General features: G+C 38.4%; 1 protein-coding gene across 2 annotated transcripts in view; it reads left to right on the top strand.

The window, feature by feature from the left end:
- Positions 1-27,720, top strand: part of ENOX1 (ecto-NOX disulfide-thiol exchanger 1) — a 112,269-nt gene that overhangs the window by 57,697 nt on the left and 26,852 nt on the right. For both annotated transcript variants that reach the window (XM_053455476.1, XM_053455475.1), the window contains exons 8-9: positions 6,706-6,812; positions 14,074-14,191. In XM_053455476.1, coding sequence (XP_053311451.1) covers positions 6,706-6,812; positions 14,074-14,191 — 225 coding nt within the window. The remainder of the gene's footprint in view (positions 1-6,705; positions 6,813-14,073; positions 14,192-27,720) is intronic.

Below are 27,720 nucleotides of genomic sequence, written 5' to 3'. Positions count from 1 at the left end.
GTATGTATATGTTATACTAGCATTTTAAATAAACTATGCCTTGTTATGATATAACTTTACAAGGAATACGTGTCATAACTGCAAAGGTTTTTTCTCTTCATCCTCTTAGGGGGCCCCTTAGACCATTTGGGACCCCTTAGCAGCTGTTTTATCTGCTCATGTACTACATGTGCTTCTGCAGCTGTAAACATGATTGTCTTACCAGAGATGGAAAGTATTTGGGATTGTCCAACTGAGTAACGTAAGCTCGTCATGTAGAAGCTGCCTTTGAGGCTGTATCTGTACTTCTTGAACACCCAAACCTTTATTTTATGCACTTTTAGTCTAATTTCCATTTTCTTCCTCATTCAAGGAGTATATAAAGTTTTTGGGAGGGGGAGGCTATTTATTTAATCTATGCTGTTTGGCTTCAGGTTATTTGTAACATAAACTTGAGGTTGGGGAGTTATGGAGTGCTGCTCCTTGGTTCTTGGGTCCCTTCAGGTTTTTTTTCCTCCAGTTTCCTCTTTTCCCAATAACTGTTACATCAGCTAGTTTTTTCCTCTCTTGCCTATTCAAAAATATAATTTTTTTTGTTCTACTTACTTATCATTTTGTCCCAGAAGAATAAGTTGTTGTGGCTCCAGGGACATACGGTATATGTTGGAAAAACAGCTGCTTATGTAAACTTTTTTTTTTTTTTTTTAAGTTAGCCTCAAGTCATTGGATTCTTGCACCTTAGACCAATGTACCCATCTCTGCACACCCCAGGAAATACCCCATACAATTGTATTGGTATATTTTGGTTTATCGTGCGCATTAAAATACATGTTGATAAACATAACTGTGAAAACGCATGTTCTTGCTGGGTCCTTCAAATGTTTACATAGTACGAAAAAGAGGCCAGCTCAGAGAAGAATTTAGTTGTGGTTTAAGCTTTGAAAGAACGGTATTTTAGTGTGAAGTAATGCAGGAATCCTAAGCATGTCATTTATCTGGATGTAACAGTCAAGGATAAGCTGCAAGGTAATTATAGCAGCTGTATTTTCAATAGATTAAAGAAAAGTGAGAAACAGGAGGTCCAATTAGCTCCAGCGCTGAGGAAAGAATAAAGAAAAGTATTGGAAGGAAAAAAAAACCATAAAGAGACTCTGCAGATGCCCTTCGTATTCTATCTATCCTGTTTAAGCTGAAATCTATTCTAGCTGGGATGTAGCACAGAAATGTAGTCAAGCACCTTTGCCTCCCAAAGTCCATGGTTGTTTGTTTTGGCTCCAGTTGCCAGATAAAGGTAACCCACTCCCTGTTGTTTTTGCCGGCTGCAGTATTATTTAAGTTGGATTCTGCCTTATTTGCTACCAGATTTAGCAGTTGGCTTGGCCTTCATTCATCACCATGCTAAAAATGAGATGAATTACACTTATAAAGGAGAAAACCTACACAAGTAGGATACAAAATTTTCTGCACATTATATATATATATATATATATATATATATATATATATATATATATAGCATTATATATAGCTTTAATTTAAAAATGGTGGCAAGAATCAACAATAATAAAGCACCACTTCTATAAAATAGTACAACTTTGAAGTAGTAGACTTTAATACACTCTCAATCTTGTTAAGCAAAAAACCTAAGCAGTTTTGTTGTTTTTATGATTTTTCGCTAATGGTTTGGGTTTTTTTTTTTTAAAAAAGAAAGCTTTTTCATTACCTATCATTACTTTTACATGAATAAATATATTTTTTTTCTAATGACAAAGTGTCAGTGGACGGAACTGCTCTTTTAAAGTCAGGGGATTTTTCACACATATTTGTGAGGATGCAAAATGTTGTAGCTATTTTCTGTTTTACAAAACATGGTCCGAGATTCAGTGGGTTTTTTTCAATCAAATTTGTGAATAATGGGGTATAGCGCCTCAAGAGTAACAGAATACATGCGTTGGTTGGTTGTTCTTGAGCACTGATGCTGGGATGCTTTGAAAATGTCTTGCTTTCTATCTTAACCTGCATGATGTCTTGGTGGGGCTCCCTTTTTATTGCCTGAGAAATCAGGGATACCCACCAGCAGAACAGAGAATTGACACTTCAACATAATCAGGTCTCAAAAAGACAGGATGTCAAGAATAATGCAGGAACCGTTTGTTTTTCTTGACAAACACAGAAAGGCACAGAAAGGTCAATGACAAACACAGAAATGCAGCATCCTTCATTTGACTTCCTCATTCTTTCTGGACATTTCTATTCAGCTACGTATATTGAACACACTTGGAATTTTTTTTTAGGACTGCTCCTCAATGGAGACGTGAGGGTAGAGAAGGTAGAGTTAGTGAGTGCCCTAGGGACCTGGTAATGAGCTATGATTTCCAGAGCCTCTGACACAGTTCTTAAGTATAATGGTGCCAGCCTGAGCAGACCTATTCAATATGGGTTTGTCTAGTTGTGTAAATTTATAAATAAATGAAGGCCATTCTTAAGATTCCCTTTGTGGCTACATGTAACAAGACTGCCGTTTATATACGAGGATCATTCCAATGGTTAAAACCTCTGTTGCTGTCTCTTCGAATGAGGTTTAAAATATATGATGCCTGACTGCTCCTCTACCGATGCATGCTTTTCTTCCTAGTGCTTGCAGTTGCTGAGATATTCATCCATGCTTTCACAGTAAGTTTATAAGTATTAGTTTCTTCACTGGGCAGGATTGTAATCTGAGGAACCAAATCTAAAATGGGACCTAGCAGCCAGAAATGATCTCATGCAGAAAATGTGTAGTTTTCTAGTGCTGGCAGTATAGAGATGACCTCAGATGATCCTGCTGTGGCTGAGCTTGGAATGAAAAGAAGCCATGTGGTGTATTTCACTGCCCTATAGTTATTAACCTAGCTTTCCTCCCCGATTTAATACCTTAAAGCTTAAATTAAAAATGATAATTATAAATCATGTAAAGCTTATCAGATCTTTACAAAATGTGCAGTTTTGTCAGCAATTCTTTTTAATGTACATAACTATAATTTTTCTGATATTTGCCAGATGACATAAGAATATAGCTATGAGCTATCTTGTTGCTTTTGATAGGGGCACCGTTCTCTGGTTAAGTAACAACTATTTAGAAAATTATGAAAACTAAACATTCATCATTAATAATAAAAACAGTAGCAGGTACAAGGAGTTTTAGTGGTAGTGAAGGTCGCGATGCTCTCAATAGGTGGAGGCTGTCATCCTCTTACCCTATCGTTATATAGGGAGAGGTGTTGAAGAACTGTTTCCCACTTGTCGCTTTGTAGCTAGGGAGTCTCATAATTGCATTATCCAATTTGCAAAGCACAAACATGGCAGTATTAACAGTTTATATCAGCTGTGCAAATCTTCTGAAGTGTGTGAAGGTGCACGTAAATGTTAGTTAGAAAATATAGCCAAATCTCATTCAACTGTTCAGGTAGAAAATAATAAATACTTATTTAGTTTTAGCTGAGAAAAGAAAATATATAAGAATATATACGGTGTGTATATATATATATATATATATATATATATATATATATATATATATATATACAGTGAAGGAAAAAATGATTTGATCCCCTGCTGATTTTGGATGTTTGCCCCCTGACAAAGGCATGATCAGTCTATAATTTTATTATTATTTGAATAATTGAGAGACAGAACAACAACAAAAAAAATCCAGAATAAAGCATTTCAAATAAGTAAAAAAATGATTTGCTTTGTGCTCAGTAAAATAAGTATTTGATCCCCTATCAATCAGCAAGATGTTTGGCTCCCAGGTGTCTTCTATACAGGTATAGAGGTGAGATTAGGAACACTTAAAGGGAGTGCTCTTAATCTCAGCTTGTTATCTGTATAAAAGATACCTGTCCACAGAAGCAATCAAGCAGATTCCAAACTCTCCACCATGGCCAATACCAAAGAGCTGTCCAAGGATGTCAGGGATAAGAGTGTAGACCTACATAGGGCTGGAATGGGCTACAAGACCATCGCCAAGCAGCTTGGTGAGAAGGTGACAATAGTTGGTCCGATCATTCGCAAATGGAAGAAACACAAAATAACTGTCAATCTCCCTCGGTCTGGATCTCCATGCAATATCTCACCTTATGGAGTTTCAATGATTATGAGAATGGTGGGGAATCAGCCTAGAACTACACAGGAGGATCTTGTCAATGATCTCAAGGCAGCTGGGACCATAGTCACCAAGAAAACAATTGGTAACACACTACGCCGTGAAGGACTGAAATCCTGCAGCACCCGCAAGTTCCCCCTGCTCAAGAAAGCGCATGTAAAGGCCCGTCTGAAGTTTGCCAATGAACATCTGAATGATTCAGAGGAGAACTGGGTGAAAGTTTTGTGGTCAGATGAGAGAAAAATCAAGCTATTTGGCATCAACTCAACTTTGGAGGAGGAGGAATGCTGCCTATGACCCCAAGAACACCATCCCCACCGTCAAACATGGAGGTGGAAACATTATGTTTTGGGGGTGTTTTGCTGCTAAGGGGACAGGACAACTTCACCGCATCAAAGGGACGATGGATGGGGCCATGTACCGTCATACCTTGGGTGAGAACCTCCTTCCCTCGGCCAGGGCATTTAAAATGGGTCATGGATGGGTATTCCAGCATGACAATGACCCAAAACACATGGCCAAGGCAACAAAGGAGTGTCTGAGGAAGAAGCAAATTAAGGTCCTGGAGTGGCAAACGTCAGCCCCGAAACCTTAATGACTTGGAAAGGATCTGCAAAGAGGAGTGGGACAAAATCCCTCCTGAGACGTGTGCAAACCTGATGGCCAACTACAAGAAACGTCTGACCTCTGTGATTGCCAACAAGGGTTTTGCCACTAAGTACTAAGTCATGTTTTGTAAAGGGGTCAAATACTTATTTCACTGAGTAAAATGCACATCAATTTATAACTTATTTGAAATGCGTTAGTCTCTCACTGTTCAAATAAACCTACCATTAAAATTATAAACTGATCATGTCAGTGGGCAAACATACAAAATCAGCAGGGGATCAAATACTTTTTTCCTTCACTGTGTATATATATATATATATATATATATATATATATATATATTAGTCCTAGCAACTAAAACATGTTAACCCTTAAAACCATAATCCATTTATTAAGCCACAAGTGTATATGTGTGTATATATATATACACACACACATACACACTTGTGGCTTAATATATGGATTATGGTTTTAAGGGTTAACATGTTTTAGTTGCTAGGAGTTAAGAATTGCCTTGGAAATGACCTTGAATCATGGTGTCCTCTCAGAAGTGATTATTTTGTGCCTACTAGATAACGTGCTACTGCCCGCTTCCTCCTGCTATTAATATTGTATGTAAATATACCAGTGTACATCCAAGTGGGAACTATTGGAGCGCAAGTAAGCAAAATTACAAGATTTACATATTCTATGCCTCTGTAATTGAAGGCAGTAACTGGTCCCTCTGAAATGTACGATAAATGGAAATAGTGTAGGTGTAACATCTGCGTAATTCAGACAGGGTCCTGGACAAATGTAAAAAAAAAAAAAAAATCAGTATGCCCATACCACTGATTAAATTGCAGATTCTCAAATCAGCTAAACAGGTAAACGTTAAAACATATTGGAAATCTCAAAATACCATTCACATCCTGCACAACGGCTGTGCTTACATAAGGTGGATTATGTTATATCTCTGAAGGACATTTGTATTGTTGGAATAAACTTTCTCATGAATTCAACTGTTCTCCTTTTAGCGCTGATTTTGCATCGGTCCTAAAATAGACGTTTCCTTAGGTTATACAATATTTAAATGTGTTAATTAATTTTTATATACATATAAAGATTTTAGCTTGTGTCACCTGTTGACACCCCTCATGGACTAGTGCCATATGGATTATTTTAAGGGGGGGGGGCACATGCAAATCAGTGTATGCGTTCTCATTTTATCGGAGCTAGAGAATAAAAATCCAGTCATTTTAATTTTTCCCCATTTATTGAGGCAGGAAGCATACTTAAGTACATACTACGTGTGCTGTTGAGCTTCCATTGAAATTAATGGGACCTCAGATCGCATTAAAATCAGTAAGCAGTTTGTCTCTCATATGAGTTGATGGTCAGTCAACTACATGCATTCTAGCTCAATGCTTGGCTCCCATTTATTTTAGCGGAACCATGACTGTGTGTGTGGGACTTTAATATAGTTAAATAAAATACAAAACGGAGACTGGTGTGTCCATTGACTGGTCTCGCTAATAACCATGTTCATATTTGTTTCCCTACAAGATTTGGTGCCTAAACAAGCTTTCTATTGGCCACAAGCAAAGTGTATTCTAGAAATGATGTATTTAGTTTATACTGTAAGAACAGCGTAACATGAAGATCATGTGCCATGACTGTGTGACTGTAACAAACCTTCCACACTAGTTGTCAATACATGATTGTTATTGAATGGTGATTCATTCACAAGTCATCTGCTAATCACCGGTTTTAGTGTGAAATTTGTACGTTGTTGTAAATGAAAGTATTGGACGCTTGAGGGGGACAGCATTAATCTCATGTAAGTACAAAAGGCACATAAATGGGGAACTATGGATGATGTCCATGGACATTATATCCATAGAAACCATGTGCCTTTCTTTTTCTTTTTCTTTTTTTCTGGAATGACCACAACATAAATTGCTTGTCTTGTTTGACTTCCTTGTTCACTAAAGTTGAGCAGATTGTGGCCGTTTTCAACGCTTCCAGCAGACAAAAAGCATGGGACCATTTCTCGAAAGCTCAACGCAAGAATATTGACATTTGGCGAAAGCATTGTGAGGTGGGTGCTTCTTTCTTTCCTTTCATCAGTCTCATCAGTAAAAAAAAAAAAAAAAAAAGTGATTGTATATTTCTGGAATGAATGTCTATGTATGTGCTTCGGTAGGAAAACAAAAAAGGTGGGTTTTATTGGCATTTACTCAATGCTGCACACAGTTTTGTATGTAAAATAAAAGATTTCTGTGGTACGGTGGATGGACTAGAAGAAACCACAACGTTCTTCAACAGGTTTGTGTTTCATTTGCCACCACTTATTTTCACTGTCTATGTAAGGTGAACATTCTGAATGAATGTTTTTGAATTTTATAGAATACTGTGCTTTGAAACCTTCAAAGCGCTTCATTAAAAGCACGGGCAAATTATTAAAGATGCAATCTTATCTACACACAAAAAAATCTCTATTTCTAACCAATTTATTAAACCAATCCTAAGATTATCTTAAACATGGAAAACAGTTAAATCCTTGGCTCCGCAGGCACGCATCTTTGGAGAATGAAATAGTACTGTGACTGCAAGATCGCTGGAAGTATTCATGGAATGTATACATGGAGGAAGGGTCCTATAGTTTATTTTGATTAAGGTATTGGTGCTGGTAGAGGAGACCACCTCTAAGATGGTATCTATCCCCACAGTAGTAAGATTGTACCTTTAAAGCTTGTGGTCAGCATGATTTACACCTGTGATCCCACTTTTTGGAGCGTACTCCATCTACATATGTTTGTAAATGCATGCTGTTTGTCACATTAATAAATTTCAGTACTTTTTGTTATCCTCTTTACTTTTTTATTATGGTCACCCAATTTCAGTTTCTTACTCAGCAAATGCTTTAAATATGAACCTGGAGTACAGCAAGTAAGTACAACATCTTTTGATTTTAACTGCTGTGTTTTGTTTTTGATTTAAGTAAAATCGGCCTTCCCTCCCATGTAAATGCATTGGTCGCACACATTGAAGGCTAGTAATTGTTTGAACTGTTTTTCCTACTTACACCTCTCTCTGTTGTGTACTCCATGCCTGTTAGAAATAAATGGGTTATGTTACAATTAATTAGGATGCTGGATATTTTTGTACAGGGGTAAAAGTCCTACATAAAATTATATTCTCATACTCATATAATACATACAGTCTAAGCATGTAATAGGTTGTCAAGCAACTAGGGCTTTGCAGTAGGATGTAAGAAACTATGTGTCACGAACTGGGTCCATGCTGATGACTGAAAGGACCCAGCGCGCCCAAAGATTATGGGCAGGAGTTACGGTGCAGCAGCGGAGTTGGACAGGGCCTGGTTGCAGGGCGACCGCACTCACCCGGGTGTTGAGCACCTAGGGTTGTGCAGCCACATACCAGCACCCTGACATAGCAGCAGATGTAGTCCAAAAGGAAACAAAGTGATATCCTGCAGGCACCCTGAAGCAGGCATGAAACATATCACTGGAATCACGGGCAGGATGCTGCAGGCTGGGAGTATGGAAGCTAAGCAAAGGATATAGCAGAAACATAACAAGCAAGGGATAGGGAGACCAGGCAAGAAACATGAAAGACAAGATATACATGTTACAGGGCACAACAGTGAACAAGACAAGGAATAAACATAACCAGTCAAGATATACATAATACAGGGCACATCAGGGAACAAGACAGGACACCCCGCTGCTGGGGAAACAGGACAGGACACCCCGCTGCCGGGGATACAGTACAGGACACCCCGCTGCCGGGGATACAGGACAGGACACACATAAATACAGAAACTAGCCTAGGACTAAATGATAACTATTGGAGATTCCGTCACATCATATGGCCGTAGTATGCTTAGCCCACCACTACGCCAAAGTACTCCAATGACGGTGGGTCCTAACGCTAATCCCTGCTGACAAAGAAACCAAACATGTAAACCAAACACATAGCACTGAGACATACCTTTAGACTGCAGACTGAGACAAACAGAACACGTAGGTGGGGCACACCTTATAAAGGATACAAAGCAAAAGCAAAGAGCTGAAGCAGAAGCAAGGAATTGGAGATCAGAACAAAGCAAAAGGAAATCCAGGAATGGATTGAAACAAGAGCGAGATATGCAGCTCCGCAGCCTGGGAAGGACGTGACACTATGTATGTTAAAGAGCATTGATTTTGCTTTGATATTGGAACTTTGAATACTATTGAATGATATAATGAATATACATATTTATTAACTAATAGTATACACTATAAAAAGACTGAAAGGCAGGTTTTGAAGTTTTCATCAGTCAGTTTATGCTAAAATATGAAATAACGCGCACACAGCATATGGAATGAAAATTAATTTTAATGTGTATGTATATGGTGTGATCGGTTGACATGGCAGGGAATATCTTTAATAAATTATATATTGATTTTCTCTATATGACAAAAATATAGATCTATCATCTTCCACTAAAGACACCATCTTATCTTGAACAAATCATTTATATCCATTTTCATACACTTCATATTTTCATGTACTATATTTTCAAAATAATAAGCTAACAAGCCAGTTTCATTATCCCTTTCTAAATACTTGAAATAGTATTTATCACCAGATTTCTAATTTACACAGTTATGAACAGCACACCTTTTTATGGGTAGCTTTTAATCCTAGATCAACTATCTTACAAATCTGTATGCATAAACCACTACATAATGTGATTATCACTTTTATAACCTATTAATACTATGAACATAAACTCCATATAGCCAGTTGAGTCTTTCAATTTTTTTTCATGTCAAGGTGAGGCTACAGTGACAAGAAAGAGTTTTTTTTTTTTTTTTTTATTAGAATTATAATTTATAAACTGTGATCTGATCTACATCTAAGTCACAAGTATAGACAAACCCAATGTTTTGCTTAAGCTAATAACACAGAAGCAATTATAATCTTTCATACCTTTATTGAACACATCGATTAAGCATTCACAGTGTTGGTGGAAAAAAGTAAGTGAACCCTTGGATTTAATAACTGGTCAAACCTCCTTTGGCAGCAGTAGGCTCAAACAAGCACCTTGTTTTCATGTGGGTATGCGGTGCCCTTTTTTACACTATACGTGTGTTCTTCCCCAAAGATTCAACCTTAGTTTCATCAGTCCATAAAGCATTTTCCCAGTAGCATTGTATAGCTTCATGGTGCAAACAGTGATGTTAAATTCCTCTGTGGTGTCCTGCCATGGACTCAATGCCTGTTTTGCATATGGTGGGCTAATGAACAGAGATGTTAACCAGTTCCAGTGATTCCTTCAAGCCTTTAACTGTTACTCTAGGGTTCTTTTTTACCTCAATGAGCATTCTATGTTGTGCCCTTTGAGTTTTCTTGGCTAGGCACCCATTTATATAGAGAGTAGCTACAGTGCTAAATCATCTCCACCTATAAACAATTTGAGGTTTTTTTTTATGTCAAAGTAGCTCTAAAATATACCACCAATTCCGTTTTATTGATTTGACTCCAGGTTTGCTAACACCTTACTCCAATTAGCTTTTGTTGAAGTGATTAGCCTAGGGGTTCACATACTTTCTTGTGTGTTTTATTAGATAAGAATGTCTTGTAATGTTAAGAATGTTATTGTAACATAGATGATAATCATATTATATTTAAGACATGTTAATACATACTTGCTGGTAATTCCAAATGGTTCACTTACTTTTTCTTGCCACTGTATATGTTATACAAGTCTAAATAATATGTGGAATTATGTCATATCATGCAATGTGTCATAAGATACCACGTACCCTTTCTGCAGCAACTTTTAGTGCATATACCTTGCTCTAAATGCATAGGCTCTTTTCTTTACAGTTCTGGTCATATAACACATTGTCAGTTACACTATAGGTACACAATAAGCAAGTGTAAGTACACAAACCACTGATCTGTTGATTGAAGTCAAAGTATTCTCAAATAAATTGTCATTGTTATTTGAATTTACAGTTTTTGCTGAATATAATCTTCAGGTAGCTACATTTACAGTATTGTGCAAACGCTTAAGGCAGAAGAATGTTTTCAAAAATAAATATCAATAGTTTATTTTTATTATTTAACAAAAATGCAAAGTGAGTGAACAGAAGAAAAATCTATATCAAATCAATATATGGTATGACCGCCCTTTGCCTTCAAAACATCAATTCTTTTAGGTAAACTTGCATAAAGTCAGGGTATTTGTGTCATCCCCTCACCTCTTTCTTCTGCTGCTGCATTTTCTGAGGCACGTCGAAGGGACTCTATGAGGAGACTCCTGGCGGCAGAGACAGAGCTCTTTGACACCATCTCCTTGAAGTTCAGCTGCATCCAAGATGGCCATTTGGTACAGTCAGCAGCTGCAAGTTGCCAATTAAAGGGATATACTCCCTATTATTTACGCACCCTTCCAATCTAAAATCTAAAGAGCGGGGTTTCTTTAGCGAGGGCTTCTTCTCCTCTCATTCAATCCAAGTGGCATTTATTATTAAACGTTGGAAATAAGAAGCTTTGCCATGGGCTGACTTCTTTATAGCTGCATTCTGCACTGTTTTTGAACTTTGTAAATGATATTCAGTGACATGTTGTTATCATATGATATTGTCTGTCTTGATGACATTCTGATCTGTTCTAAGATTCTGATGGATCATTGTGCTTATGTCAGGTCCATATTGCAATGTATAAGAGAAAACAACCTCATGGATTTCATCACCGATTTACCTAAGTCTGAAGGGAAGACCACTATATCTGTGGTAGTCTTGACATCCCCCTGATCCCCGCCCATATCACCTTTAAATGGGGGTGTTTCCCGGGATGTCAGTGGGCAGTCCTGGCCCCCGTCCCTTAAGGGAAGGCTCCTGGTAGCCCGAGCTAAAAAGTTCCCAGGTATGCACAAACTCTAATTAATACGGTTTTGAAGGCAAAATGTAGTCACATATTTATTTGTTTTAGATTTTTTTTTTTCAAAACTATAAATCCATAAATAACCATAAATCAAGGTACATAGTACATTCACGGAGAGTGGCTCAAAGAAGTCATCGAGTAGTATTACAAAAAGCAATATCAAATTGGAGTGCATAAGGGAAACAACTCCGAATGAGCTGCAACAGTCCCAACAATGTGTAAAGAAAATACATCGACCTGTGGAGCAATCAAACAGTAGAAGGCAACTATGCGTCGTTCCCAATGAAAGAGTACAACCAGTAGAACCATGTGGCTTCCCTAAGTTTCGGAGTTGTGGCGGTGATATAGATTTTTATTCTGTTTACACACCTTGCATTTTGTTAAATGATAAAAATAACATGTCTATTTTTAAAACATTCTTACTTTACAGCATTTTTTCACACCAGCCTAAAACTTTTGCACAGTACTGTTTACGTGTTTTAGCTCTTTTATCTTTGCCCAATAGCCCAATCTACTAGACAAACACCCCAATTCCTTTTCATACTGTCTACAGCAAACAGTGCAATGGCCCATTAGTTGTTGTTAATTGCTTAGCTGGACACTCTGAATAAAATATATCACATGACCTATAAAAATGGCAGCCTCCAAGCCTGCAGATAAAATAAAGGTTTACCGGAACAGTAGGAGATAAAAGTAAACCTAAATGATTATATACAGCATGGTATTTAATGCTCAAGTAGAAAAATTATTTTTCATCTGTCAGACCCGTTCTTTAAACAGTGTTAAAAGTATTGTTTATTGTATTGTGTAAGAACGTTTATGCCCATTGTCAACAATACAAAAAAATCTCGCCCCTTCATAGATGCAGTAAATAAGATGGATGCAATTCGGGCCTCTGTCTGCACATTGTGGCCATTGTTATATATGGAGACATTTTCCATTTTTAAACTTTCAGAGCACATCACATTTCAAATTCCACATAGATTACTTTTGATTGCAGTGATTTTAGTTTAGTATTTCGAATCAATATTTTGTTCAAAAAGATATGTAAATTCCTGTTAATTTGCACGGAAACAAAATATGAATATATTTGTAACGATATCTCCTCGCCCCCATGTCTTTGTTCTGTTAGGAGCATTATATCTGAGAGTGGCTTTAGACACTATACAAGATAAAGGAGGCATGAAAGCTGCTTTGTAAAGAGCACCATTCATTATTTGCTTTGAGATGCCATTTTAATAGGGCTTTGAACATTCATTACAGCCATCTCTTGCAATGTGCAGTGATGAACAGACAGAACTCATGTGGGAGTACCTTCTGCATTTTTCATGGGAATTGCTGTGACATTTGTCACATAATGAAAGCTATATGTGGAGTGTATTGTGTATTCTTTTCACGTGACTTTAAAGATTCCAAACTGCAGGCCTCCTTGGGGATTGAACCCTTTGTCAGTAGAAAAATTACATGTCAACAAGGTGAAAAGCTGCACGCTGCATTCCTACATTAGACTTGGCAGCATTATTAGGACCAAATGAGATAGTATCAACTTTTCTGTTTCTCTGCACCAGGAAAGAGAGACACTACATTATCTCTGCCCTGTTGCATTAGTTTGTAGACAGCTTGCATCAGGATCTGCTCGCTCTTTCTTACTGCTCTCATATAAAGCAAGTTGTACTTCTCCATGTAAGTGGTTCATTTACAGTATACTATCTACTCTTTGTGTAGAGGATACAGTATTGCTCCTGACAATACAGACCTAGAGTACTAATCCACAATTCCTATAGTATCACCTTAAAAAGAAATCCTTCTGATCACTCATTGCAGTTTACAGGAGCCATAGGTATTACACGGGACAATGTTTTGCTGAATAATAGTAAAGCTCCATTGTTAATGATGGTGTCTCATAAACATACTGATTAAACAATGCCTTATTTCTCATATGATATATTCGAAGATTATTCTGTAAAACCATAATAACATTTCTGATGTTTTATTTGGCTGTTTGATTTTGACTGATACTTTGTCACAGTTTTGTTACTGTTTTTTGTTTTATGCAAATCCCTATTTTGGTCCATGAAAACATGTACTGGATCATTCCAATAGTGAATTGGCTACAATGGGTGATATGTTATTTAGTAGACTTTGATGTGTGAGAAGGTTAATTAGATGTATATTGTTAATTAGATCAATGTACATTGTTCACTTTCAATCATTTGAACTGTAATGCTGGTATTACATACTGTGATGAGTTCACCTACAAATGTTTTTAAGATTACGATGGTTACGATATTAAATGGTTGTCCAAAGGTAATCTGTTACTGAATGAATGCTCTACGTTGTATACCTATAAACAAAATCCATTGATATTACTGGCTCCATTATTTTTTCATCTGCTTTAGGAACTCCGGAATGCACATAGTGAACAGCTCATGGGTATCCGCCGGGAGGAAGAAATGGAAATGTCGGATGATGACAGCAGTGACATCCCAACTAAAAAAGTCAGAGTGGAAGACTCAGGTGAGACAAACTGTTTATTTGCCACATACTGTACCTGTGATAACATGCTTACTCTGCAGTGACAATAAGGATTCTGGCACTCTTTACGAATTGGCTTTAAGTGCTGTTGGTACCTTACATTAGCTTTAGTTTTTATTTTAGAGATATCTAGTCTGTGTTGCCCTGTCTTTTCCAATATATATATTTGGACATGTAAAAAAAAACAGTTGAGGTGCAAAGTTATAAATGTCGAGAGGCCACAGGAACATCTCACTATTTTCCAAAGAAAACTGCCCCATTAACAGCAATTTTTTTTATAAATATGGTCAATTATGTCACTCGGCATCAGTTTCACATGCTGGCCATTGAGTTAAAGCATTTGAATTGTATACATGTTTAGTGCATTTAGCTGATCAACCTAACAAGTATGTTTTTAGAAATATATAAATTAATTATATATCTATTAGAGCTGAAACAACGAATCGATAAAATCGATAATAATCGATAATGGAAATCATCGATAACGATTTCCGTTATCGATTAATCGAGTGATCAATTCGTTGTTGGAGCACTCGGCTCCTTTTACTTACCTCCGCGAGCGTTCCCCGCTTCTGCTACACGCTCTGCAGTCTCCGCCTTCTTTTAGCTACGTGACGGATGTGACGCGTTCCGGAGGTAAGTATTCTTCATGTCTATGTGCACGGATCGCACAGAGCCACTCGCACAGAGCGAATCGCTCTGTGCGAATGGAGCCACTCGCACAGAGCGGTTCGCTCTGTGCGAGTGGCTCCACTCGCACAGAGCGGTTCGCTCTGTGCGAGTGGCTCCATTCGCACAGAGCGGTTCGCTCTGTGCGAGTGGCTCCATTCGCACAGAGCGGTTCGCTCTGTGCGAGTGGCTCCATTCGCACAGAGCGGTTCGCTCTGTGCGAGTGGCTCCATTCGCACAGAGCGGTTCGCTCTGTGCGAGTGGCTCCATTCGCACAGAGCGGTTCGCTCTGTGCGAGTGGCTCCATTCGCACAGAGCGGTTCGCTCTGTGCGAGTGGCTCCATTCGCACAGAGCGGTTCGTGAGTGTGGGTGCAGGGCAGAGTGGGGGTGGGGGTGCAGGGCAGAGTGGGGGTGGGGGTGCAGGGCAGAGTGGGGGTGGGGGGTGCAGGGCAGGAGACTGGGTGCAGGGCAGAGTGGGGGTGGGGATGCAGGGTGTGAGTGTGGGTGCAGAGCAGAGTGGGAGACTGGGTGCAGGGCAGAGTGGGGGTGGGGATGCAGGGCAGGGTGTGAGTGTGGGTGCAGGGCAGAGTAGGTGCAGGGCAGAGTGTGAGTGTGGGGGCAGGGCAGAATGTGGGGGCAGGGCTGGGTGCAGGGCAGAGTTAGAGACTGGGTGCAGGGGCACAGTGCAAAGTGCTGGGTGCAAAGTGCCAGTGCTGGGTGCAAAGTGCCAGGGCTGGGTGCAAAGTGCTGGGTGCAAAGTGCCAGGGCTGGGTGCAAAGTGCTGGTGCAAAGTGCTGAATGCTGGGTGCAAAGTGCTGGATGCAAAGTGCCAGGGCTGGGGCAAAGTGCTGGGTGCAAAGTGCTGGGTGCAAAGTGCCAGGGCTGGGTGCAAAGTGCTGGGTGCAAAGTGCTGGGTGCAAAGTGCTGGGTGCAAAGTGCAAAGTGCTGGGGCAAAGTTTCTTGAACAGTAATAGTCCACCTCTTTTCAGAATGTTTGGGGTTATTTTGTTTCATAAATATTGTGTTTGGGTTCTTGTACTTTGAAAATATTGTTTTTTATTACATCATAACAAAATAAGAATGTTAATGTAAATTTTAAGTTGTTTTTTAACATCCAGTTCATTAAATTCTTTTAAATAAACGAAAAATTTGCATATTGTTTTTTTTTATCCGATTAATCGATTAATCGAAAAAATAATCGGCCGATTAATCGATTATTAAAATAATCGTTAGTTGCAGCCCTAATATCTATATTTATTTCTACTTGCAGCATGGGTTAGGAGACTAATATTGCAGACCCCATTAAATAATATGTTTACAAGATGCATTCTATATATGATATGGTCATGGCTATGTAGAATCATTTAGATATGATACATTAATGGTAATGTAATGTGGTTTCATTACCACCTGGGACAAATGTAAATACATATACTATGATATATATATATATATATATATATATATATATATATATATATATATATATACACACACACATATACTATAGTTACAAACATCTTTAACGTTTTAAATTCTTTATGAATGTGCTGTACGCTTTATCTGTGTATAGAATGAATCACATATGTACTCTTTACCCAAAGACAGAATGCTATTTCTTAAGGTTACAGGAACCTCAGTCTAAAGGTTTAGATCTCTGTCTCTGATTGTAATCTCTAACTTTTAGCTGTCCTCACTGGGAAAAATAAATTGGGATTAGGTGTCCTCTGAGGAATTACCTCTCTCTCTAGGTTAGTTGTCCTTCTCTAATGTATGGTTTAGATGCACTCTGAAGAAGAGACCTTGAGGTCCTGAGAGCATATTTGACTTATTAGGTGCCTATGTAATGTGTTTTAACTACTAACTTTTTGTTAATTGTGTATAGCAGATGCACTATATGGACAAAAGTATTAGGACACCTGACCATCATCAGGGACTTTTATGACATTGTATTCTAAATACATAATCATTAATATGTAGTTGGTCCCCCTTATATAGCTATGTATAACAGCTTCCATTCTTCTGGGAAGGCTTTCCACAAGAGCGTTTCCGTGGGAATTTCTGCCCATTCATCTAGTAGAGCATTGATGAGGTCAGGCACTGATGTTGGATGAGAAGGCCTGGGTTGCAATCTCCGTTTCAGTTCACCACAAAGGTGTTGGATGAGGTTGAGGTCAGGGCTTTCTGCGGGACAGTTAAGTTGTTTCACACCAAACTCATCCAACCATCTATTTATGGACCTTGCTTTGTGCAGTGGGGTCAGTCATGCTGGAATAGAAAAGGGTCTTCCCCAAACTGTCCCCACAAAGTTCGAAGCATAGCATTGTCCAAAATGTCTTGGTATGCTGAGGCATTAAGATTTCGCATCACTAGAACTGGCCCAACCCCTGAAAAGCAGCCCCATACCATTAACCCTCCTCCACCAAGCTTTAAGGTTGGCACAATGCAGTAAGTCAGGTAACGTTCTCTTGCTATTGGACTGCAAAACAAAGAAGTGTGATTCATTACTTCACAGAATTGACTTGGTGATGTGAGGCTTGCATGCAGCTCCTCGGCTGTGGAAACCCATTCCATTTAGCTCACGCTGCACAGTTTTTGTGCCAATATTAATGCCAGTGGATGTTTGAAACTCTTCAGCTATGGAATCAACAGAGCGTTGGGGACTTTTAATCACCATGTGATCCGCTCTGTGACTTTATGTGGACTTCTGAGTGGCCAAGTTGCTGCTTCCACTTTGCAATAACACTACTTATAGTTGACGGTGGAATATCTAGCAGCGACGAAATTTCACGACCTGACTTGTTGCAAAGTTAGCATCATCTTACAGTACTATGCTTGAATTCACTGAGCTCTTCAGAAGGACCCATTTTTTTTCACAAATGTTTGTAAATGCAGAGTGCATGGCTGAATTCAATAATTAAGAATGTTGTCCCAATACTTGTCCATATAGTGTATTTCTTGTTCCATAGCTAAAATCAATGTGGTTCACATAAAATATGCTGATTTTAAAACCCCCGTATATTCATTAAGCATGTAAGGTTAATGTAATCAACTGTCAGTGACTTACCAGGTGCCCTACAGAACTCCACAATTTCATCATTCACCACAGTACAATAATGTCATTGCTAGACATCAGAATCAGTTTATCAACAAATTTAGAGACAAAATGTCCTCTGACACCTGTGGGATAGAAAATACATATTTGTATGGGCACAGAGAAAAATGTACTTGGCACAGGCTTACATGTCAGTAGTCAATATGTCCTACCCCAACCTCCCCTACAATCCTTGGCCTGTTGGGAAAGGACCTTAATGCATTCTCAGTGTCAGATTTCATGTATTTCTATGCTTCTTGGAGGTGTCCAAGCATATTGAATATCTGTTGCTATCTACTACTTGATATGTGAGAGCCTCAACTGCATCTTTCAGAACTGATCCAAAATGTTCAGCCCCATTCAATTCACTTGAAGCTCTTGGCCACGTGACCCCTTGTCGCCAAGTAATTTGGATTGAGGGGATTAGGGTCTCTAGGAAACCTGAAAACATTAGCCTCCAGGATAATCTCTCTAAAATATTGTCCATCCCTTGTTCCTTAATGACCCACATTAGCCTTTTCACAATAAAAATGCAAATATATGCAGATGCTCACCACATTCAATAAGTTCATGATTTCTGAGCATATAATGATATATTGTTTATCATCAATGCTATAGACACTTATACTTTCTACACAGTACGTTATTTTTTTTTATATATATTTTCAAAATGTGTCTTCTGTAACGCAGGATAATATTAGCATTACCAAACATATAGCCGTCATATTTCACTGTCCTGTATAGTGTTATACTTTTCAATGGGACTCAAACCAAAAACAAAATTTTTCTAACTTTATTTTTATTGGAATTCATGAATATCATAATTGAGAAGGAGAAGGCATTGTAAATGTGACAACTCAGAATTAGTTGTGGTCAAATCCCAGCAGTTTTTAAATCCTATGATGCTTAATTTATCATCACGCAACAGCATGCCCGGTGTTAAGGCACATGCCAGACCAACTCTCCTTGCTGAACATCCCTGCTTGCGGAATTCTAGCCTGCTTGCCTCCTAGCCTGCCTACCTCAACGCATACTTTTGGATGTTCCTCCTTGTATTTTCCAATATAAAGAGATACTTGCTATATGTGATTTTTGCCTTGACAATTTTCAGATTGCTCACCGGCACGACTAAAGCAAATTACTGTACATTTCAAGGGGCTTGCTATATTATTGCTAAACGACTTATGGTCAGAACACAGTTTTGCAATGATTTGATAAATGATTACTGTGAGACAGCTGTCACCATTTAGGTTATAAATTAAGTGTTGAACTAATGATATATCCAAGGTCTTTCTGAAGTTTGGTGTATAGCAAGACTTTTTAGCTCAGTACTTATATGGATGACTGTTTGGATGACCTAAATTATGCAATTTTTGGAATTATTTTTGAAACACACTATACTGGGAGACCAGTTATTTGAAGTATAACACCTTCCAGCAGCCATGAAAACAATCACATTTAGGTGTGCTTCTTAAAAGTGTTTATTTTAATTCAAGGATGTTAAAGTAGAGTGAGACTAGAGTTCAGTAAAATCTTAACATGTAATGCGTACTTGTGCAGAAGCAACAGGCATAATTTGTATCCAAGGACATGGAAGAAAGCATGTTATGTTCTTTCATACATGTGTGTTAATATTCATCTAGTCATCAAGATTCCTATGCATAGCATACACGTGGTAAAAGTGAAACATTATTCATTGTTATACAGTAAGTGTAATTGTTTAGGTTAGGAGATTTAAAGGGCCCGCCTAATCTCCCTGACACCCCTACTGTAGAAAAAAGCATATTACTCTTTGAGTACTTTAATATGCATTCTTCCAAAATGAAAAAAATTTGAAAAAAAACGCAATTTATAGCCATTCCTCCTCCATGTTCTGACATTTCTTGCCACTGACTGTCTGCTTAAAACTGTCAACCAGTGGCAGGGAAGCACTTCCATTGAAATCCATTGGAGAACTTTCCTGTCACTGATTGACAGCTTAAGCAGCCAATTAGTGGTAGGAATCCCATTGAAATCCTTGGGAAGACTTTATACATGCGCCCTGGGGTCTGAACAGACTAGTGAACTTAGCTTTCACCAAATCCAATGCTGGAGGTAAGTACATCACATGCAGCGAGGTGCGTTCGGCCAAATACATCGCCTACATCTTAAGCCTTATAACGAGTTAGTGCTTCAGAACTTCAAGCACTGATAGCTAGTCTGAGCTTTCATGAGTCCAACCCATTAAAACGCTGATTAATGTTAGCTATTATAAGGTCCCATAATATATTACATTTTTAACATTAATTTACTTAAAACTTGTAAATATAACTGTTGGACTTTATCACTTGCATAACATTAGCAAACTCAATTCCAATGGCGTGAAGGGTAATAAAAATGAAATATCTCTTGCACTTAATATATTAAATAAAACTAAAGCTGAATGTCTTGATACTTCTCCAAAGCACAGAGTGAAGCAATTTCCATTATTACAAAAAATATATACCTTGCAATAAGCTAAAAAAAAATAAAACTGAAAACAGTTCATTCATTTTGCATTGTTTAAGGCTGATAAAACTGGCGTTCTAATCCAAAACCTCCAATGCTATTATATAGATTACATTTTGTTATGTTTTCAGACTGATAAGGTTTTATGTGGGATCATTGCATATGAGGATTGATGTAATCCTTTTTTCTTAACAGGCTTTTAGGACACAGAGGCATTTTTTATGCAATAAGAGACAAAGTTGCTATGGAAAACGCTATAGCAACCTAACATCTTCACGTAGCCAAGCAGCCACTTGTGACAGAAATCTAAATTTACATTTATTTTACTGTCATTTTATCGACACTCCTAGTATTTCATTTTGACATGCTGTTAAAATATATTTTCTGGCCCTGCACGAGTAAAATTAACAGCGCGGTGTTTGGAAGAAATATTGCTGTACTTTTCTACAGAATGTGTATGTTTAAACACTCGACTACAACACACAGACTTATTTGTTTTAACATTATCCACAAGTTTATTTTGCCTCTAGGCTATGCTGAACTTATCCCCCCTCCTATTGGAAAGTAAATACTGTTTTAACCTAAAAAAATATCTGAATAATTATTTTACTGATAATCAAAATAATGAGCAGCTTTATGAACTTACCTTAAATCAGACGTTTCTTTCCAAATCTCTTCAGGTTTAGGGGTGCGGCTTAAGTTGGTTCAGTAGAGTTTTATTTCATTTGATTTTGTTTTTCTGTTCTTGTTTTTCTTGTTCTTGCAATTCTACTACGGTTTATATAAAAATATATCGCATGTCATATAGGTGCGTGTGATATAAACACAATACATAATAGTAGAAGATGTCCAACGCATTTAGCCTATTACAGATCCCTGATCCTGCATATTATCAACATGGAGGTAAAGGGAAACAATAGTTTTTCTCTGAAAAAGAAATCCTTTGTGACTCCCGAATAGTGTTTTAAGAACCTTCGGATTTACTTTTGTATTCTGGAAAGGTCACTAATACAAATATAAACACCCTAAATCACACCCTGAGTACAGTACCACACATTTAGGGATGCTTAAGTAAACAGTGAAAAATATATTGTAATTTATGTTTGCTGTCTCTGTAAAGAAAGGTCAGCATAACACATGAAATGCATTCTCTCGCTTTTCATAAGGCTGATCCACTGTCTCCTCGGTTTTAATCTGCCTGTGTTCTACTCTAATGAACATACGCGTTTTCTATTCTGTTATCACAAGAACAGTTAAAGGCTGGAAGCCGAGCGTGGGGAACTGAACGCAATGCAAACTAAAAGTCCAATTGTTTTTGAAATGCTTGAGAACAAAAATATTGGGACACCCGACCATTACACCAACATGGATATTGCATTCTTCCACTCTTATGGGAAGGCTTTTCACAAGATTTTCCTGAGACAAAGTGGGGCCATCCTTCCAGTATCACATAAATTGAAACCTAAAACCATACAAGGAAGAAATTCAGTTCCTCTGGCACAAATTCCACAAGTTGCCAGAAACTGCTAAAATGAATTTACAGCTTTAGAAATCATATATCATAATCTCAGCATGCGCCAATTCCACAAGTAGACATTTGTAATTTCAATAAGATGAAGGAAAACGGATGTCAGTGCTGTTCATTGCCACTTCAGAAGCTCATTATAGCTAACGTGGCATAGTCACATAGTGTAAGCTCTTTTTTTAGCTTTTTATAGCTGTAAAATACCATGGTATAAAATAATCTGTTTCTATTTGCTTTTGCTGCTATTAAGAAGTGAAATGTAGGAAAGTTCATAAACCACATATTTATATTATATATTTACCAAATAAACAATCCCTATAAGTGACTTCAATGTGGTAATAAATCTATGTAACTTTAACTAAGTGGCATCAAATTTAACGGTTTTCTATGCTATTCATGGACATTGAAAATATCAAATTTCAGTGTTATACTTTTTTTTTGTCTGTCCTGTGCACATTAATCTGGAATGTACATGTAAAAACAATCCATTCAGCTCTATTGCTTTAGAAACTCAGTGGGGCTGGTCCTTCAAAATGCGCAGATTGGTGCGTTCAAAGTACAGCTCTTACAGACTTTCCTGCATGTCCCTACATCCCTCTGCGCTAAATCCTAATTATACTGTGAAACATAGTTATTATCACATCATAATTAAAACTAAAAAAGGACATGGCGTAGCATACAATTTTGATCCACCTTAGCGCATATTTGCATAAAATTATATGTTTGTATGTTTGTAGAATATTTTTTTGATGTGGCTACAATTACAAAACGTTATGAATTAACAAAAATGGCATATTAGTATAATGTATTGTAACATTTTTATTCTCCTTACTACATATTTGCATAAAATGACATGGTTATGATTTTTGTATTCGTAGAAGAAAGTCAGTCATGTGGCTAATGTTACAAATTTATTTTGTTTGTATATCAAGAACCATTTAAATGTTCTCTACTTAAGACAACTAGAAGGTATTTAAATATAGAAACCAGGTTGTCCAATGTTGGGGCTTGAAGGCCACAAACAGACCATGATTTAGGGAAATCCTTGCTTTGAACCCCGTTGACTTAATCACTTTTAATAATTTTGATTGAGCTGCCTCTGCTTGAGATGCAATATCCTAACTATTCTATCCTGCATTATTTTGACACCCCCGGTTTATAACCCATAGTAATTATTTGAGCTAAGGGTGAGTGTAGGTGTTAAAAAAAAAAAAGCTTAATACAACCATTGGCCAGGCTGTAAGCAGTAATGTAGAGCCCTGCGCGGGACTGCTTTTTTAATCCCGCTCCCGCTGATTTTTTGACCAATCCCGCCCGCTCCCGCCATGTGGGTGTTCCGCTCCCGCCACATTTGTGGCCAATCCCGCCCGCTCCCGCCACATTTGTGGCCAATTAAGCCCACCTCCTTACATGAACTGCAGATTTCCCGCGCAGTCCCGCAAGGCTGCCCTTGAGTTGCTCCCTCACAGCGTCTCTTCTCTTGCTCCACCCAGGAATAAGGCGGAGTCATGGGAAGTGACGTCACATCACGTGACTCCATTTTGTTCCTGGGCGAAGCAAGAAAGGAGACACTGTAAGGGAGCAGCGAGAAGGCAGCCTTGCGGGACTTTCTTGGCAGTCCTCCAAATGCATACAGTTATGCATATGGAAAATGGATGGGGTAATACAAGAGCTATAAATGTATCTTTTAATGTAATTAAACCATAGCGTAAGAAGATAGCCACATGTTCATTTCAAGCAGCTGTCCCATTTCTGTTGGGAAATTATTTGGAGGTGATAAAAAGTACCAACCAGAAAGCATGTGAAGGATAGCATCTTCGGTGTCTTCGATGCCTGAGCACGCACTGTTGGGCATGTCAGCTCCACATGATAATATGCCGGATGAGCTCCTTTTATAAATAAATTGGAATTCAACCTGCATGCTTCCAATGGCTGGTGCTCATAAGCATGCAAGTCTAACTGATTTTAGTTTAAGCTAATCTTGCATATATTATGTTTTGAGGTTAAATGCGCTATAGTGCATGGGCAGGCTGTGTATTTTATACCGTAGTGTCTCATTACAATGAGGTGTTCCCATGATAAAGGCTATTCGCTACCCATGGACATCAGAGAACCTTACTTTTATATGCTATGAGTAGGGTGTTGTGCAAAACAGGTTTTAATTAGTATCATGGTATCCAATCAAGGGACCACTGTTTTGAAGCTATATTTTATTTAAATATATTATATTTATGCAATTAATATATTTATTTTTGAAAATTAATTTTAAGTGAAGTCCAAAATCTATCTTCAGTATAACTTTTTATCTTTTTTATATAAAAAAAAAAAGTAATGTTTTTGTCCTCCTGGTGCCATCTTCAGGAATTTGTATTTGGGACTTTTTCTTCCCATTTAAATTTCACTGAAACCAATACCTTTATTTGGTAAATGAATACTAACTGTGCATGTTTATTCATTACTCTTCCCTGTAGGATAGTGGTATTGTTTTCTCAAAAATTTGAAAACTTTTGTTTTATTCTGACAGGACACTTTATAGATTTACAAGATTTCCTATATAGCTTAATTATCCAGCTTCTATTCGACCATAAAAATAAGCATTTGCAAAACTAAAACATGCAGACAATGTATCCATCAAAGACGAAATATAGATTTCCGTCTAGCAGCTAGATCTTTTGCAAATAAACATACCGTAATTAAAATGAAAGGGACAACATGCACAATATGCTCCAGATAAAAAATAATTGTAGCATTAAATATATCAATGTCAGATTCATTAAAAGAAACCTAAAGAAAATATAGTTAATAGCCACAGCATGCTTAATATGCTTAATTAGTAAATACAAAAATCAGAAGCATAATTATGTCATTGATGAAATATGTAGATTTTCTTTTATGTGCTAGGTTAGTGTCCGTTGTGTTCAGTTTGTTTTTTCGCGTGAAACTCTTGCAAGTGCAAGTTATGTTCATTCTAGAGGATCACAATGTCCCCAGCATACATCTCATTCTTTTCAATGGATATTTGAGCCCCTGCTACACTGTTTAACATTTATTATTTTCACGTAAGCCTTCTAGCAAGTACTTCAGTTCTCCAAATTCACCGAAAAAACGAATCAACAATTCAGCTCACATCTAACAGCTTTTTAAAATGTCAGGATGTCCCGGTTTTACACGTTTTTGATATTTAAGAGACTTGGTAATTTATTTTCTCTTTATTCACTTTATAGTTTCACTTGGGACAGCTTTAATGTTATGTCAATCTTGTTCAAAGGGGAGATGTTCTCACGTAGAAACAGATGGAGCGATGACAAACCACTTCTGTTGCCTCTGTGACAGCATTCTGTATGGCAAGGTCACAAAGTAAATCTATAAAGGAACCAAGGGCCTTTTTAGACTGATATTATATCTATCCTCATGTACAACTGTGAATCTTTATAAAAGGCCCTAAAACCTTTCAATTTGGATGCATTTGACTTGATTTAAACTGCTATATAAAAGCTGGAATTCAAGAATGAATCCAAAGCGCTGCTTTCTTTTGCATTTTGTGTACTTGTATTAATAATAGAAACACACAGTTTTACACAAGAGTATCATCTAATGGGTTTTCTAACATGTGCATTGTTTTAATACATCACATCTATGGTTGTTTAGAATCAAAAAATCTAATATCTTCAGCTCAAAATGTTCTTTTTAAATCAACAAGATAAGTATAGCTGGTGTGTGTGATTTGTTTTTAACGTGGGTGATTTATAGATTAGACAAAGGATAATAAAAGCAAGAGCTGGATTATAACTGCATAACACTTTCAGAAGAATTTAAAGGACGTTGGCAGCAAACTCCGAGCTGTCACAGCTTGTTATATACAATAAGCATACTTTGTGAATATACATTTATTTCCAAGATACAGCTTATGAAAATTGGCATGTCGGTGTTTGAGTTGGCAGTATACCGCCTCACTGGAATGTGTCTTAAATTAAGAAGAATAACATTAGATGCCTGGGCAAGGAGACAGTTGTTTAAAAATAAAGTGTCATCCCTTTCGTACATTATGAAGAATGAGCTATACCTGGACATATTGTAACGCAAGCTTTAGAAACCTCGGGTTTTTGAAGCCAACAAATGTAAACTAACTCCCCTGTTTCACAGTAAGAGAAAACAAGCCTAGATTAGATGATTCCAAGCACAAATAATTTCTTTAGGTCAAATATACCGTATTGGCTCGAATATAGGCCGCACTTTTTTCCCCCACTTTAAGTTTTTAAAGTGGGGGTGCGGCCTATATTCCGGGTCTAGCGCCCGACGCCCGGGACATGCAGTCCCGGGCGCCGGGCAGGAAGCGGGGTTAAGATACAGATCCCCCGCAGCGGTGCAGGGGACCTGCATCCTTCTCCCCGATACGCTCAGACAGCCTCCCCTGCCAGCACTTCCCACGGGGGGGGTGCCGGCACGGGAGGTTATCTAAGCGTTTTACCTCTGCCCACCCCCGACTTACCGGAGCAGACTCCCGGGTGTCTTGCGGGGCCGGCGGGAGACATCTACGCAATACGCGTATGCAACTTCCGGTACCGGTACCGGAAGTTGCATACGCGTATTGCGTAGATGTCCCTCGCCGGCCCCGCAAGACACCCGGGAGTCTGCTCCGGTAAGTCGAGGAGGGGGGGGCAGAGGAGGACAGCGGCAGCGTATCGCGGGGAGGGAGGACAGCGGCAGCGTATGGCGGGGAGGGAGGACAGCGGCAGCGTATCTCGGGGAGGGAGGACAGCGGCAGCGTATCTCGGGGAGGGAGGACAGCAGCAGCGTATCTCGGGGAGGGAGGACAGCGGCAGCGTATCTCGTGGAGGGAGGACAGTGGCAGCATATCTCGGGGAGGGAGGACAGAGTGGCAGCATGTTTTTTTTTTTCTTTAAAAAAGCACCAAACTTTTAGGGTGCGGCCTATATACGGGGGCGGCCTATATCCGAGCCAATACGGTAGTTAAAACCTTGTTAAATGCATTCATGTACAGCAGCAGCCTCAAACTTAGATTCTAAGAACATGTTTATGGGATACCCTTGAGCTGCATAGTTACATTATTTTTTCACAGCTGCCATCACAAGTTTTCAGACCCCGATTTCATTACAGACCATCACGTTAATTTCTAAGGGGGCCACTATTAAGGATTTATAGTTTACCTGTGCCTTATGTTACAGGTCCTTACCTTGCAAAGAATGTATTGGTATTCAAAATAAAGCAAGGTCAGGGTTATTAGAGTATACTAGTTTGGTTCCAGGGTCAGGGCACCATACAGTTGTACTAGCTATAGCCCTTTATGGTATCCCTTTTCTGTACACAGGGGTTATAATTATATATCTTCTTTCCTTTCTTTCTCCAATTCACTTTCCTATCATCTGCTAGGCAAGGCTTATCTCCAGTTTTGGTCGCAGACATTAAGACTCGCCTGTGTTATGATATAAGAGAGCAGTGTGGGAACGTGTACTATCACAGAGCAGGAGTCATTCAATAACATTGACTCCTACTACTACTAACAGCTTCGCTGCTGGTTGCCAAGAACTGTAATGTAAGGGTGACCAAGGACACATGCCTTTACCTGGCAGTAGATGTGGCTCTAAAAGCAATAAACACACAGATGTGCCAACATTTTGACCCCAGGTCTGCCTGTGTAAATATTTGTAATAAGGAATGAGCCCAACTGTGGATTATTTTGCAGGCAGATTAACAGCAAACACCTGTATAATTAA

This window comes from Spea bombifrons, chromosome 2, assembly GCF_027358695.1.
Source record: "Spea bombifrons isolate aSpeBom1 chromosome 2, aSpeBom1.2.pri, whole genome shotgun sequence".
In the NCBI taxonomy this organism is placed as follows: domain Eukaryota; kingdom Metazoa; phylum Chordata; class Amphibia; order Anura; family Pelobatidae; genus Spea; species Spea bombifrons.
The sequence above is the reverse complement of the archived record's forward strand: the minus strand, read 5'-3'. Positions and strand labels throughout refer to the sequence as shown.